This window comes from Grammomys surdaster, unplaced genomic scaffold, assembly GCF_004785775.1.
Source record: "Grammomys surdaster isolate TR1022 unplaced genomic scaffold, NIH_TR_1.0 334, whole genome shotgun sequence".
Classification (NCBI taxonomy): domain Eukaryota; kingdom Metazoa; phylum Chordata; class Mammalia; order Rodentia; family Muridae; genus Grammomys; species Grammomys surdaster.
This window is the reverse complement of record NW_021604753.1, coordinates 2,625,486-2,642,316: the sequence shown is the minus strand read 5'-3', so window position 1 is coordinate 2,642,316 and position 16,831 is coordinate 2,625,486. Positions and strand designations below refer to the sequence as shown.

The 16,831-nt window shown below is 46.0% G+C and overlaps 1 protein-coding gene across 1 annotated transcript in view; it reads left to right on the top strand.

The window, feature by feature from the left end:
* The window catches only part of Snx29 (sorting nexin 29), a 386,660-nt gene that overhangs the window by 226,244 nt on the left and 143,585 nt on the right, over positions 1 to 16,831 (top strand). Inside the window, exon 15 of the mRNA XM_028778358.1 lies at positions 10,496 to 10,602. Within this exon, the coding sequence (XP_028634191.1) occupies positions 10,496 to 10,602 (107 nt within the window). The remainder of the gene's footprint in view (positions 1 to 10,495; positions 10,603 to 16,831) is intronic.

Sequence of the window (16,831 nt, the reverse complement as noted above, 5' to 3'; positions counted from 1 at the left end):
CTCTCTCTCTCTCTCTCTCTCTCTCTCTCTCTCTCTCTCTCTCTCTCCATTCATTCATTAGCCTCATTGCTCTCTTTGCCATCCCAGAACATTGTAGGACTCTGCTGGCTTGGTCAGACAGCACCTCCCTACTGAAGCCTTTGTTCACTCTGATTTAATTAGGATATTGTCACTGTTTTCCAACACCCCAATTCACACTCACTTCCTGATCCCTGCTCAGTGTGACCCTCGTGTTACCATTTAATTCATTTTAGTCCCTTAAACAGCCCTGCATGTCTCCTGTCTAGGTACTGGTTCATTAGCTAGCAGGGGAGTGAACACTTGAAAACCTTGGCTAAAGGTTACACTGGTGAATGGAGGAGCTTGATCTTGAACCTTAAGCGTCTAGCCTTAGCACTCCATGCCTGACTCCATTCCCATCTCTAGCTATTAGAGATGGCCTTTGCTACAACAGTCTGAAAACCTGGTGTCTTGGGGTCATCGATATGTCACGTAGGAGGTGCATTTCTGCTCTGGAGTCTGGAAGCATCCCAGACCTTCTACCACACAGAGCCGGGTCTTCTCTATGGCTGCTGGTATTCTTATGTGCACTATGGTATTCTAGGAAACTGTCCCTGGGTTTAAAGTGCCCTTTGGTCACTCTCCCCAGCAGTGCACACGTTGTGTGCATCTGGGGTCCCTGTGTGCTTGTTCAAATCAGAACAAACCTAGGACCTCATCATATTGTATGCTGCTTCCATGATGTGCAGTTTCCCTAGGATGATTTAGAAAGAAACCTAATGTGTTCCTTGGTGTCTGCTAGTGATACCAGCAGAGGAATTACCTACTGCAAGTGACTTACCCCCCAAACATTTGAATGACCAACTAATATCCAATAACCCTCAGTGTTTCTGTACCGTGAGGGGCAGTTCTGGAGGGTCTGGAGACATGGTCCAGTGGTTGGGAGCATGGCTGCGCCTCCAGAGGATGGGGGTTTAATTCCCAGCCCTCGTGTCAGCTGACTCACAGTCATCTATTGCTCTAGCTTTAGGCTAGGACCTCTGTGGACATCTGCACTCATGTGCGCATACTTACACACCATTAAAAATAGTAAAACACAGGGATCTTCTTTCCATGAGTGGTGTTTGCATACCTTTAATCCCAGGGAGGCAGAGGCCTACATAGTGAGTTCCAGGATGGCCAGGGCTATGTAGAAACACCCTGTCTCAAGCAAACGAACAAACAAACAAAAAACAAACATACAAAAACCTAGTTCCAATGCTAAGTAAATGTCTACTGGCTCAGTGGCTCAGTGCATGTCATGGGGGAAGCTGATTTTGATTATTTTTTTGTCAGATCATTATTTTCCCACTTGGAATATATAACTACACTTCCATGGAAACACAGGTGGAGGCAGCTAACTGCAGACAGGGCAGGAAGTGGAGTAGTGCGTATTCAACTGTGGATGCTATGCTGGACCAATCGCGGTCAGCGATTGTGTCTGGTGCTAGTGAGCACAAAGTGCTGTGTGAGCTGAAGCAGGGTCATTGTTTTGGTTTTCTGTAACCCTGCTGAAGGTGGATGGGAGTTTCACATGTGATGAGCCCATTAAATATAGATAGTCATGCTGCGTGTTTTCTCTTTCCTCTCCTTGTCCTCCTTCCCCTCGTCCCCTCTCTTCTGTTTGGCTAAGGGTCTCACCATGTAGACAAGACTCTCTGAATGTATCCTCCTTCCTTACCCGGGATTGCAGCCGCATGTCGCCATGCCTGGACTCCTCTTTGTTTCTGACCTGCCTTTGTACTGGCCCTTTTGGTGCAGTGTACATTTATCAGCACAACTCACGAAGGTGTCTCTGGCCTGTTAGCCTCCAGTAGCTCTGGGTTTTGCTCAGGGCTTCCTTGACACTGTGAAAGTAACGTAAAACAAGGAGCGAATTGTTATTGATTACATTTTAGGATTAAGAGTGTATTGCTGCGCTGAGTGGGGTGTACCTGTGATGCAAGCAACTGGAAGGATATGTGGGCTGCGGGAGTTTCATGCCAGCCAGAGCTGCATACTGAGACAGAAACAAAACAAACAACAGCAACAAACAGAGGGAGGGAGGGAGGGAGGGAGGGGACAGTGAATGTGAGTATAAATTTGTGTGCCTTGTGTTCCTAAATTCGGAGCCAGCTCTTGTTGGCACAAACAGAAACAGGCGTTTCCTCCTGGGGTATGTAGCAGTAAGTTTGGGGTCACAGAGGAAGAAACCACCACTTCAACAGGCAATATTCACTCTTGTTCAAGTGCAGACACAGGAAGTGTGCTCAGCTACCCCTTCTATATCCGAACCAGGAGATCCGACTCAGGAAAGAGGCAACCCACCAAGTTCTGCTTTCACTAGTCACCATGTTTGTATGATTTTTCAGTGTTGACATTTAGAATTCACTCCACACCTGGATTATTTTGGGCAATGCATGAAGGCTGGAGAGTGGTACACATTTGTTTGACTCTCAGATTATTTGTCATTACTCTAACTTCCTTTGTGCTGTCTTCCTTGCATACTTTCTCTTTGAATATTTTCTCACTCAACGCTAATGGCATCATCTTGACATGACTAAAAGCAAAGCAAATCGGATGTTGTATTGTAACTTCACAGGATACATAACTGGCCTCACCATATCCCAACTCAGGCAGTAGGGAGGTGAGTGGTAACTTATAGCTGTAAGGCCTTTTTATGCCTGCCTTAGCTCTGAATAATCATATATGGAGACTTATATTTATTTAAAATCAGTTTAGGCCTTTAGTTATTCTAGTCTCCAACTAGCTCTTACAACTTATACTTTTTCTGATTGCCACATGGCTTGTTACCTCAGTCTCTAGTACAGAGCCAGCTTCTTCCTCCCTGTTCAGTTTGTCAGTCTTACACACACACACACACACACCCCGCCGCCTTCAGTGTCTCTCCTCTTTTGCCATAGGCCATCAACATTTTATGAAAACCAGTAAGAAAGTGAGTGAGAGAGTGTTCACAAAGTATGATGCAGGCGCTGCTGAACAACTGGAATAACAATACCAAAGTCTGGGTTGTAATCAGATCTCTGCTGGAACAGAAATCAGCATTTGTATAATACAGAGACAATCTTTACACAGTGCACAAAAAAATATCCTTACAGTAACTAACCTAATCAGCGGCTTCCTCATTGTGTAAGCATGAGTCCTTTTGCTTTAGAGATACACCAGGCAGTGTGTTAATTACTGTGGGGTCTTCTTACCTCAGTAGAGTTTAAGGTCTATACTATAGTGCTCTGTTGTTGAGTAGTTTAAGAAGCCACATTAGTGGCTGAGGGCTGAGGAGAAAGGCCTGGCACACTGGGACTCAGGTTTGATGTGATTGTGTACAAAGAAGTAAAGAGTCTGACTTGCTTGCATAGCTGTAGGAGCTAAACTAGGCCAGCAGGAGGCTGGAACATTGCAGAAGAGGGTCACCTGGTCTATGAGAAATTGTCATGGCTGATCAGAGTCTACCCCCAGCCTTGAAGGTCTAAAAATGTGTTTCTAGACCATGGCAATAGCTCAGTGGGCAAAAGTGCCTGCCACCAAGCCTGGTGATCTGAGTTCATTTCTCAGGACCCACATGATGGAGAGAGAATGGACTACCCCACATTATCCTCTGATGGCACTCGTATGTGAGTGAATGCCTGTGCACACAGACATGCATGCATGTCCTAAACAAAACACAATTTTATTCAGAATTTTATACAATATATTGTGATCATATTCTTTGTCACCCACCTCCCTACTCACCCAACTTCTGTCCTTTCCCTCTCATAAAAAGGCATTAAGAACCAAAACCAAACACACAAACAAAAACCAAAAGAGCCAACATTGACTCTAATTTGAAAAAAGCTTATTTTTATGTCTGCCTTGTCCAGTATGGAATATTGCTGATTCTTCTTAAGTACACTCAGAGTCTTGAACCCCGGGGGAGTGGCGGGGGTAGGCCAATGGCTTCATGACTCCAATGGGTTAGGGGGCACATCTTCTTAATAAGCAGGGTCTCCATGTGGAAAGAGACCCTAGGCAAAGATCTGAAGGGCATTTGGGGTGCCAGACCCTAGGGGCAGTTGACTACACACACTGGATAGCTATGAATAGCTCTGGGTTCTGCCCTGCTGCTGGCGTTGCTGCTAGTAAAGAATGGAGTCCACTTGTAGGTGGAGACATGCCCTTGTATCCTTCCTTAAGAGTTGATCCAGTTTGGAGGACCCATGACCTGCTCAAGGGGCCACCACCAGAAAGATAGGCCTGTCACACTAAAGAGACAGAGACACAGTTCTTACTGAGGTGATGTGCTTTTCTTCCCAGAATTCCTGTTCCTAGTTCAGTCTCCTAAGGAGCTCAAAGATGCTCCTTTGTAGGGTAGCCTGCTTCTTTCGAACTACTCAGAAAATGTAGCTTTTCCTTTCTTCTCTCTGTTTCTGTTGTGAGCACGCCTTCCTTACACCTGTGGCTCTCTTGTTCTCTAAAACCTCCACACTACGAGTTGTCTGCCTGCAGCCCTGCAGCCCTGCAGCCCTGCGTCTGGCTCCTGCTGACCCCTGCTGACCCCTGCTGACCCCTGCTGACCCCTGCTGACCCCTGCTGACCCCTGCAGGCTTAACTCAGGTGGTTTGTCCTGCTTTCCTTTTGTCCTCCATCCTTCTCTGTGTAACTGCTGAGATGAACAGCCTGCTCACCAGCTGCTTTTTCTTAATGTCTAATAAGATTCTCCTCTCACTTCTAATTCAGTCAACAAATTGTTTTGTTAATGAGACTAAGAGCCCCAAGGGGGCCTCTGATTTTTTCCAGTATTAAGATCTTATCTAACTCTTTGTTACTGTCGCAATTTTTTAATGCTCATTTGTGTGTGTGTGTGTGTGTGTGTGTGTGTGTACATCTCTTCTGTGTGACTCTGTGCTCCTCCTACCCTGTGGGTCCTGAGGGTGAACTCAGGTCATCAGGGCAGGCGTGGCTGTGAAGTACCGTCACTCACTGGGCCATTGCACCTGCCCTCTTTCTTGTTTTGAGACAGTCCTGAGACAGTCACCTCACCTCAACTGCTCTGCGGCCAAAGATGAGTTTAACTCCGGATGTGCTTGCCTCCACCTCCTGTGATGGGATTGCAGGGGTGCACCACCTCCTGTGCGGGATTGCAAGGGTGCAACACTGCCAGTGTTTCCCAGCTTTTCTATGTCCTGTTTCAAAGTTAAGTGTTTGTATCTGTATGGAGTGCAATTCTGCATGACTTAGTTTATAAGATTTGAGCCTGTGTTTCATATCAAGGTTAGAAACACAGGCTCCCTGTTATTTAGTATCCTTTAACCTTATTATCCAAAAAAAAAGTCTTGCCACCACACTCCCTCACTTCCTACTCCCCCAAGTACTCTATTTGAATTTTATGATGTACTGCTTCTTTTAGTATCTCTCCTTAGTACTCTTCTAGTATTCTTCTTTAGTATTCTTCTTTAGTATCTCAGTATCTCTGAACAAGACTCACCAGCTACCTGGACATGGTCGTTGGGGGCAAAAGTCCCAGGTCGTTGGGGGCAAAAGTCCCAGGGCAGCGTCAGTCTTCAGTTCCCAGGCCCAGAATCTGACAGATTCTCCTGTGGAGGAGGAACTTAGGGAGACTGGCCTACCTTGTCTAGGCAGAGTGGGGCAATCAACTCTCCAGTGTCCTGCTTGTCCACAGTTTGGGCAGGGTCCTGGTAGTGGATGAGGTAAAGGGCAGTTTTTTCCCAGCTTTGCCACATTTAAAGCAAGCTCCAGGTGGAGTTCTTCTGTGCCTACCATCTTCTTTGGAGAAGATCTAAGGGCAGCTTCCAGGAGCTGGCATATCTCTGTATCACAGGAAGCTTTTTATTAAACATTAAATGCTATATTCAGCAGCTCTCTGAAGAGTTTGAAGATCATTATCTGTTAAGTATATTTAAACTAAACAAACTCTGCTTATTTCTGTTACTTCTTTTAGGTCTAACTTTGGAAGCGTATATAGGAGGCTTAATAAAGCTTACCCTGTAACCAAGTGCATTAGTACTTTAGCATGAGCACAAGTGTAGTACTGAATATATTAAAGAATTCTATCATCTATAAGGTGATTGACTGATCATTAACGTAAATGTCTTAATCATCTTTAACAGTTTACAATGAGTTAGTAGTTTTTATTAGATTAGGACTTTAAAGCTTATCCATTTTAAGTTTGAGCTTTAAAAATAACACTTTTTGAATTGAAACTTTTTTAGTTTCAAACTAAAATTTTTACTCATAGATATAGTTTATAGGGAGGCTGGCAACTTTACTGATCCATTTATACCATTATAGAATACTGAGGGGTTTTTTGTTTGTTTGTTTTTGTTTTATTTTATCCAAATTACTAAATCTTTTTTTTTTGTTTTTTGTTTTTTTGAGACAGGGTTTCTCTGTGTAGTCCTGGCTGTCCTGGAACTCACTCTGTAGACCAGGCTGGCCTCGAACTCAGAAATCCACCTGCCTCTGCCTCCCAAGTGCTGGGATTAAAGGCGTGCGCCACCACCGCCCGTCTCAAATTACTAAATCTTAAAGTGAGCAAAGACAAAGAAGCTAGACAAATATTACTGTGAACCTGAGTAGACCTTAGAAATTTATGAATCTTACTTATCAAACATGTTTTTACTTATCTCAACTTTTTAGAAGCCTGGTGTTGAACAGTTAGCAAAGATATAAATAAAGATATACGTAGGTAGTGTGAAGCCCAGGTGGGTATGATAGGCCAGAGCTGGGAGAGAACTGTGTTGCTGTGTGGAGCAGGCCCCAAGGGCACAGAGGCAGGCTTTAGGAGCCAGAGACACTTTATGGCTAGAGAAGGGGAAGAACAGTTAAGGAACAAGGACAAACAAGGGAGGAACTCCACCCAGAGGAAGGGTTCCAAGATCCCAGAAGCCGGGAGGTTCAGAGAAGCCATAGGACTTAGCAGACAGCTCTTGGGGTAAGACAAAGAAGCTGGATAAATCTAGATCCAGGAAAGCGCGAGGAAAGATAGCGCATGCAGTTCAGAGTCCGAGGGCACAAAGGAAAGAGTCCAGGCAGTTGAGGTGGGACTGCAGTCCTGGGGGAGGGGAAAGAACTGGGCAGAGCAGGAGAAAAGGAGATGTCTATGTGAGTGCAGGTCAGAGGTGCAGCAGGGCAGGAGCCAGAGAAGCCATTGTTGCCCACGTAGAGGGCACAGCAGCCAAGAGGGAAGCAGCAGCTTAAGAATCAGACTCTAGAATTTGGAATCAAATCTCCGGGGAGGCAGGAGCCAGCAGAAACAAATGATCCATACAAACCTTAGGAGAGTCAGATCAGCAGCTTGGTTTTGAGTGGAGGCTGCAGGGAGAACAGGTGTGTGCTGGGTGGGTGCTTGCTGCAGCTGGCCTGCTCCTCTGCTTCTGCCACCCCTCCTGCTAGGTCTGGCTCCAGTTCTCACTTTGCAACAAACTTACAGATCTATCAACAGTGACTTGAAGACGGAACATTTGCAGTGTGTAGAGTCAAAAAAGAACAGGGCTGCTTGCAGTATTTGTATAGATTCTGAATAATACTGGGATATAGGATACTGTTGGTCAGTTGAATTAAGATTGAGTAAAAGGAATTTTGAGGTCAGAATTGATTGCAAAAGTGAATCAATTTGGAGCACTTCAAGTCGGGTACCAGATGGAGAAGCTGGAGGTTTTGTATGGAAGACACCATATGCTGTTCCCATGGATGAGGAAGGGAGAAATGTCTGATGCCTGTAGTCTGTGGGGTTCACAGGGCACCTGGAGGACTGACTGAGGAAGGCACAGCTATCTCGTGGATCATCACCTCACTGGACTGGGGGTCAAGTCTAAAAGTCCAAGGAGAGACAGTGCCTGGTATCAGTAGTTTCAAATAAAGCCAAAAGGTGAAAACTGAGTTAAAAAGCAAAACCCCAAGGGAAAGGGTCAGAGGTGGACACCTCGGCCCTGAGTCCTGGACTCAGGGAAGCTTTTCTCCACCTGAGAGGGATCACTTACTAATGGCCAGCTATAGATGGAGGGCCAAGTGATAGACGAAAGGTGGATCTGTTGCAGTGGAGATAAGAGAAAGCCGGGATGAGAGCGGGAATGTGGTAGCAAGGCCTTTGTAAGGGACCCGTGGTGACAGTGGAAATGTGTTGCGTTTGGCAGCTGTGATGCCGTAGCTGCTGGCACTGAGTTGCTGGAGGCGGCTGTGTTCTGGAAGGTGGGTAGTTTGTTTGTAAGCACTTTTGATGACTTGTGTGAAGATGAGGAGTACCTTTGCTTTCACTCCCTCAGACCCGCAAAGCACACATCTGCAGCTGACCTCCAGCCTTGGCACTGACATTCTAGTTGTTTTGTGATTGTGCTGTGGTGGCTACAAACATGCTAAGGCACCAGATAAGTGGCCTCATCCCACGTGGCAGCCTGTTTTCACTGGAGATGATATTCACCTTTTTCTTCTATTTTGTGTTGTTTGGTGTTCTGTGTATTCATCATTTTTGAGTTTCATGGGCTTTTCTTTCCTACAAGGAATCTCCTGTATTTAAGCACTTCAGCCTCCTGTCATTTACTTCCTGAGACAAGCTCCCCTGTTGTCCTCTGCTAACTTTAGGAATCTACTTGTGTCAGGCGTTTATACCTTCTCATTCAGGCTTTTATTTTGCCTTTAAAATAAGAGTTGGGGATACCACTACCACCTCCTTCCTCCCATTCCCCCTGCAGTTTAAGTAGTCCATGTGAGCCTGAAATGCAGGATTGTGCTACTTCAGACTCTGGAATGCTGGGATTGCACACAAGGGCACTGTGGATTGACCCCCAACTCCCTGTTTTCAGTAAGGCACCCTAACTTCCACTCAATGCAGACCTGCCTACTGTTAGCTTCCCCACAGACAGAGCCGCTCTGACTGCCCATGCCCTTGTGGCTTTGATCCCTGTTTGCCTCTCAGGCCAGTGTTGTCTGACTGGTACTGTGCAGCCATGGGAGTCACTCCACCTGAGTCACAGTGTACTTTGGTGTGTGTCCCGTACTCCTACCCAGGGCTGGAATTTCTTTACTGGCCTGTCGCTCAGCTTTGTATTTTTTGTTTCATTTCCTCTACAAGTTTCCCTTTTCTTTAGGACAAAGATAGCTCACATTTTAAAGGAAATGAATTTAAAGTAACATGCTCCTTTAATCATCTTTCACTGGAACCTTTAAGTTTCTTCAAGTCACTAGGTGTTGCTGGTCACTCCTATGGTGGTTAAAGTCAACTTAAATTTCTAGAACCTAGGGCATTCCATTGTCCTCCACGGCCTTGCTTCTCCTGATGGCTGCCCAGCTCTGCAGGTTGCTCTTTGTCACCTGAGCTACCTCAGGCCTCGGTTCTACCCCAGTATAATCTCATTATGGGTTATTAGGCATTCAGGGCTTTGACCTCTCAGCACATGCTGGAAATGGAGCCTGGTCCCTGTTTGTGAAGTATATCACTGGGCCTTTTCTCTGTCCAGTGCTGCATCCTGTCTTGCTCTTGTTCTCCAGGAGTCACTGCAGCTGCCCGACTCAGTCCCAGCTTCTTAATTATTTGGTCTTCAAGTACAAAAGAGGCACTCATGGATCAGCACGCCTTGTATGGCATGATCCCCTAGCATGTGCCCTGCAGTACTGCTCTCAGAGACTTCCTCCAGGCTGTTGGATTTCCATCTAAGGAGCCTTTACAGATGGCTCTTGGTTCTACTTCTGTATTAGTTACTTTCCAGTGCTATGATAAAACACCATGAGGAAAGCACTTTAGAAAGTGTCTAGTAGGGTTTATGGTACAGAGAGATAGAATCCATGATGGCACGCAGAGGCATGGCGCAGGAATAGTTAAGAGCTCACACCTGGATCTACACAGAGGAGGCAGAGTACACGTGCTTGAGCCTTTTGAGACCTCAAAGCCCATACCCAGTGACACACCCCCTGAACAAGGCCACACCTCTTAATCTTTTCCAAACAGCTCCTGTTACTTGGGACCAAATATTCAAACATATGAGCCTAAGGAAGCCATTCTCATTTAAAGCACCACAGCCTGGGACCTGGCAGCACTGTTCCAAGCACACTGTAGGCAGGCACCACCTCCTAGAATAAGTTTTCTTTTTGTTTGAGAAAATGATGTTTGGACAGTATGAAAGTTGTATGCATGAGCTTGTGGGCTGCTAAGACATTTCTTCTTTCCCCCCAAGGCTTACAGGGTGATAAGGTCACCTCCAACTCTGTGCAGAACTCCAGTAACCCTTATACTGTCAGAAGACCCTAACCACCCCTTGTCTTGATGCACTTGTGTAAGAGTGCTGTACTGTTAACATAATTACTAAGTGTATTTTTTCCTTATTAAGACCTCTCTCTCTGGAGAAATTGTACATATGCACACATATGTGCATAAATATTGAGTAAACAAAATACATGTATTAAAATAAGGCAATGTATTTCTGAGGTATGTTAAAACACTTACCTGAGTGTCTTTCTTTTCCTGAAGTTGTACCTAGTCTTTGGAACGTTGATGCAGAAGTCACAGTCCCTGAACAGAAGCCTGGGGAAGTTGCTGAGGAACTAGCAAGCTCCTATGAGAGGAAGCTCATTGAGGTAAGGCTGGCCCTATTTCTGATGCTGTGGTTATCTGGAATGCTGGCTGCTCTGGTGTGACCTGGGTAAGGGCCCACCTGCTATAGCAGCCAGCCGGCGCCATAGACCATAAAGACTAAACACAGAGAGATAAACCCAGAGTACTTGGGAGAGAAGGAAAAGTCCATTCTGTGGAAAGCATTACTTAGCTCGAAACACTTGGGATCTGTGGCGAGTGAGTAGGAGAGCGTGAATATGGGACATTAAAAGCAGAACTTGGGACTGGAGAGAAGGTCCAGTCAGAGAGAGCTTGCTGGATGACCATCATGAACCGAGTCTAAATCCTAGAACTGAGGTAAAAAGAAAAGGCTGGGCGTGGTGGCTCACTCTTGTAGGGTAGAGGCAGGAACAAGAGGACCAGAACAGCCTGGCTGGCAAGCTCAAGGCCAAAGAGAGAATCTGTCTCAAGAGGAATACATCTTTTCTAAAGATGTCATCCAAGGTTGTCGTGGCTTCCACACACATATGAGCACAGAAGCAGTTGAAGAATGATGTAAACCAGTAAAGAAGAGTGGCTTTTGTGGAGGTAGCAGAACTTGTTGGTGACCAGGAGTGGTCTGACGACTCCACACACAGCCTCTGCCTGTTGTACCTCCTTAAAGCATTTGCACTTATAGGTGTCTTGGTTCAGATGTGTGTTCCCTGATAGAAGAAGCCCTACAAATGTAACATACAAAGGCAAGCATACCCGTGTGTTCCTGAGGCATACATGCAGATGAAGTCTAGAGAGACATTACCCAGTCAGTCATTCGCATGCCATCTAGGGAATGAACGGTCATTGATAACATTTATTGAGTCAATTACAAGCCTCATGTGTGGCATGTGGGGTATGTGTGTATGTGTGTGTAGCATGTGGTATGTGGTATGTGTGTGTTGTCTGTGTATATGTGTGGTGTGTTATGTGTGTGTGGTATGTGGTATATGTGTGTGTGTTTGTGTATGTGTGGTGTCTGTGTGTATATACGTGTGTGGTGTATGTGTATTTGTGATATGTGGTGTGTGGTATATGTGTGTGTGTGTGTGTGTGATATGTGGTGTGTGGTATATGTGTGTGTTGTCTGTGTGTGTCTGTGTATGTATGATGTGTGTGTGTGTGTTGTCTGTGTGTATATGTGTGTGTGTGATATATGGTGTGTGGTGTGCGCGTGTATGTACAGGTGCCAGGTACACATGCCACAGCATGGGTGCCAGGAGAACAGCGCATCTCTGTCGCTGAGCCACACCTCCAGCTCCAGGTCACCATTTTCCTTGTGCTTTTTTATTTGGTTTCTAAGTAAGAGAAAAGTAGTGATGCTGCACACAGCTTGAGTTCTAACTCAGGTGAGCTTAGGGGAAGGCAAGCTGCAGTTTGACAAGACAGCTTTTAAGGAAGGATCCAAAGAAACCAAGACTAAGACAACTCTGTCCAAATGCTTTTCACAGTGGGGTTGTGAGACAGTGTTGGGTGGTGGCAGTGAACCCAGATTACTGAGTCCCTAGTTAGTGCTCAGAAGGCTCTTTGTGCAGTGGGGACAGTTCTCCCTTGCAGGGCTGTGTATTAGTCAGGGTTTTCTGGAGGACCAGACCTGATTAAACAAATGAATGAATGAATTTAGCATCTGTCTGTCTGTCTGTCTAAGTAGGACTCATTAGAGTGGCTTCGAGGCTATGGTTGGGCTAATCCAATAATGGTTATCTATTAATGGAAAGTCCAACAATCCAGTAGTTGTTCAGCCCACAAGGCTGGATTTCTCAGCTGAATCCTGAAGACATAGGCTCTAATGACAGTGAAAGAGTGGACTTGCCAGTGAGAGCAAGCAGGCAGAGCAAAAGATTCTTTCTCCCATGTTCTTTCTATTGGCTGCCAGCAGAAGTTGTGGCCCAGATGTAAAGTGGGCTTTCCCACCTCTCAAGATCTAAAGGTGGATAATTCCATTTCAAATGATTTCATTAATAAAAATCTCCTAAGACAGGAACTTTAATCCCAGCATTCAGGAGGAAGAAGCAGTCAGATCTTTGTGAGTTTGAGGCCACTCTACTCTCTGTAGAGTGAGTTCCAGGACAGCCAAGACTACAAGGAGAAACCCTGTTTCGAAAACAAAACAAAAATAAAAACTACCTCAGGTATACCTAGCCACTTGAGTTTTAGTTAATTTCAGGGGCAGTCAAGTTGACAACCAAGAATAGCTAGCCTTCTAGTGGATACCAAGTCTCTGAAGGCAAAAACTATGTCCTACTTATGTCAGGAACTTTTTATTGGCAAGCGATGAGTGAGCTTTGAGGAACATATTTTTAAATTCTCCCAGGACTAGGCTGTGTCAATTTAGTCATTGAATGAAGACTCCATAAGACAGGGTAAAAAGGGTTATCAGAGTGGAAGTTGATGGAGTGGGGGTTATCAGAATGGCACTGGGTGGGGGGAGGAGCTGTGGTAAGGACCTCATGTTGGGACTGCTTAGGAGATGTCTTCTGCACCCACTGATCGTGAGTTGCTTTTTTGTTACTATGGTAAAATACCTAAAGGAGGTATTTATGAGAGAAGAGAACTATTTTAGCTCAGAGATCATCATGGTGGAAGCATGGTAGAATAGCTGAGATGCCTCACATCTCTACCAATTGGAGAGCTCTTCCTGCTGGCTGGCAGGAGGTAGGATACTTTTGTGGAGACACTCCTGTCCCTCATTTTTCTATCAGAAAAATTGATACATTGAAACAATGGACTCCAATAAAGTGGAATTCTATAGGAATCTCATACTGGGAAAAAAGAAGGCCTGGTGCCATCCACAGGAGAGAGGGCTTTTACACAGGTTTGTGAACACCATCTTAGCAGTCAGCCTGTGCCTCCTCTTCAGTCCTGTCTTCTGTCCTTCCATGCCCCTGAGCCTCTGATAGAGCCGGCAGTGGTAAACAAGAGGCCCAGGTGATCCTTTAATGGCCTTTAGTCCTCAGATGGAGCTCTTCTTTCTTCACTCCATAGTGGCTTTAGTGGCAAAGCCATCAGGTTCTTAGGTGTGGAGAGAGCGAGCATTCATTATCACAAGACCTGGCAGAAGATTACCGAGGCAGTGATCCTGGGAAGCCCCAGGGCAGAGGCGGAGTTTGACACTGTCTGGAGCAAGGCTTTGAAGGCAGCTCAGCAGAGGTTAGCACCTCACCACAGCTGTTTTGCCTAGCTCCGCCCTCCTCCTTTAGACCTTCCAGTGACAGTGCTCAGAAATTTCTTTGTAAACCTTTCCCTCTCTCTTGAAGATCTGAAACTTCAGATTTTTTTTTTCTCACTAGAGGTTTTGAAGTTCAAAGACATTGGATACATTCAAGATACATCTAAGACTCTTCCTTCTTTCTCTCTTTTAAATAATTCCTGTGGTCTCACCTAAGCTCTCTAGAGTCGGCCAGACCACTTTGGTAGCTGGCCTCCAGGAAATGTAAGATATGGGGAGCATTCAGACTTTGGTCCTTCTTCTTGACATTGACTTTTGGAGGACACTCAATGTCACAAAGTTAGAGGAGTTCTGGTCTATCACTTCCTGTTGGGCCTCTCTAAGCCTCAGGCTCTCAGTGGAGTGTGACCAGTTGCCCTCCTTGAGGTCTACTCTAGGAATTCAGTAGAGCCTGGTTCAGGCAAGAGGAAGCTCTGTGTCTTTCTCATCATGCCTGGTGTCTTGGTGGAGCAGAAGTCCCAAGCACTCTGCCCTCCCTGTCTTCATAGATCCTGAGATAGATATGCAGGATTGCAGCCTCTGTTCGTCAGCCAGCAGCAGTGAGCACTGTTCAGTGAGCACTGGTTCCCCAGCTCGTCTCAGTCCTGGAGATGCGATGCTGCTCCTGGGTTGGCAGCACTCTTCTGCTTGTAGTTCCTCATCTAAGCCCACTTTCTCATAGTTGATAAGGAATTTTCTTTGTCTCATCTGGGTGTGGAGTTATACACTTGCTATCCTAGCACCTAGGAGGCAGAGGCAGGAGGATCCCGAGTTTGAGGCTAACATGGGTTATATCATTGAGACTCTGTCTCAAAAAAAAAAAAAAAAGAAAAAAGAAAAAAGAAAAAAAATCCAACCAGAGATGGAGGAGGCTGCCCAGTTGCCAAAGTGTTGGTTTTGCCTGTGTGGAGGCCTGGGATCTGGGACTGCCTCTGACCTGGAGTTGAGTACATAAGAAGGAGCAGACGAACTTCCACAGCGACACACTTGGAAGATGAGCCAATGCTCCTCTTTTGGACAACAGATAAAAATATTTGTAATTTTAGTGGCTGATTTCAGCTCCTCAGCCTTCCACTATTTTGGGCCCCTGTTAGCTTTCTCCATTTATGCAGGAAGAAGCTTCCAGAAGCTACTACTAGGCCTATAGCAGGAGTTGCCTGGTCTTGTTGGAAGAGGTTCAGGAGATCCAGTGTCATTCTGTTGGTGCTAGGCATGCCTGGGGAGGGATCAGGACTGTTGTGAGCGCCAGATAAACTGACCCTTCTCTTACTTGAAAAGCCTGCTGCTTGAGGGTATAGCTACAAACTTCAGAGAGACCAGATAGCTGATGTGACCCTTGGAGTCCAAGGTTTGCCAGCTTTGTACCTAGAAAGTCTCTCCTGGCTAGCCAACTCTGCAGTGACTACCTGTACCCCAAGGCATCTGAAGACCACTGACGTGTGTGTTAGTAAACTCTTGCTACTGTCTTTAGCCTCATTTCTCACCTTACCTGGAACTTGTTTCATCTTTCAGATGCATTTTTTTCTATGTTCCATCCTTGGCTCATCTTTCCTTGTTAACTTTGTTTTTAAATATTAAATGCAGGTTTACTGGGAAGCTTCTCTTGGCTAGGAGAATTCACTGGCCCCAAGGACTGAAGCTGGGAAGTCGCCATGGGGAAAGTGGAGGTGGGGAGGGTCAGAGAGAAAGAGAAAGAGAAGGAGAAAAGGGGCATGCACACAGGGAGTGGAGAAGAAGAGAGTGAGCAACTTTTTTTTTTCCCCTTTAAGATCTCATTTGAAGATGGATGTGGTGGTGAGTGCCTTAATCCCAGCACCTAGCAGGCTGGGGCAAGAGCATTATAAGGTTAAGGCTAGCCTGGGCCACTTCTCTGCTCTTCTGCAAACTGAGTTCAGTCCCCCATGTCCCAGCATCCTTTGTGTCCTGTAACCTGATCCTGATGGGTGAGCTTTCTCTGTACTTGCCTTGACTGTGTCCTCATTTTGCCCTTTTCCCAAGTCCGCTCTGCTGCAAGCCCAGCAGATGGCAGTAGCATGTCCCACCATTCTATCTTTCATAGCCCAAGCATCCAGCAGGACCCCTGGCATCTTGTTGAAGACCACAGGAAAGCTGGATCAAACTGGCTGTGGCAGACACAATGCATTTATTTATTAAGTCCTATCTCAGTTTTCTCCTTTTGGAACCATGTGACTTGCTCAGGCCACTGGGATCTAAATAGAACTGCTGTGCTGTCCAGGCTGGAGGAAAGAAGAACTGGGGAATGGATGTCTCCTTGTTCTTGTTTTCCTTGCTGGGTACCTGTGAGCCATGGATTCTGTGTGGCACAGTGACAAGATGGCATGAGTCTGTGTCCCCAGGCTGCTGCTTGGAAGGGAGCTTTGCTGCTGGACCCACCTAATCTTCATAAAAGGAGGAGTAGGATTTCATCTCTTCAGCCTGGGAGCTATTGGGGTGCTTGTTGCTGTGGAAGAACATACCTGTCCTGCCAATCTTCAGTCCATACAGTCTGATTTTAGGCATAGCTAGTTGACCCTAGGAATGTGAGCTCTGTCATTAGGCTGCTGTTTCTCTTCCATCCTTGCTTCTATTATTTCTGGGTAATTCCCCTTCTGTTCATAGATGGCTGTGATCCCCTGAGCAAATCTTTTCTTCTAGGTTCACATTCAGAGAAGACAAGACTTTGCCGTTTTAATTCCTGGCCAAAGCTTTGAATTTATGCTGGCAACTCAGCTGAGGCTCCACTCCTGCTCTTCATCTGATCACAGGGTCTGGCTTCTGCACCAAGACAGCAGAGAGCCCTGTTCAGATGTGAGGAACAGGGGACAGGGGAGAGGGAATGGCATGTGCTTTGTGGGGAAGGATGCTGTGGAGACTCTGGCTTATGTTAGCTCACAGCGAATGAGTTAGCAAGCAAAGGAGCACCTAGCAGTGAACAGACATTCTCCCTTGTTTTGGGGCCTCTGTTCTACCTGCAGAGTGTTGGTCAGTGATGCAGAGACGGGGGCGTGGGC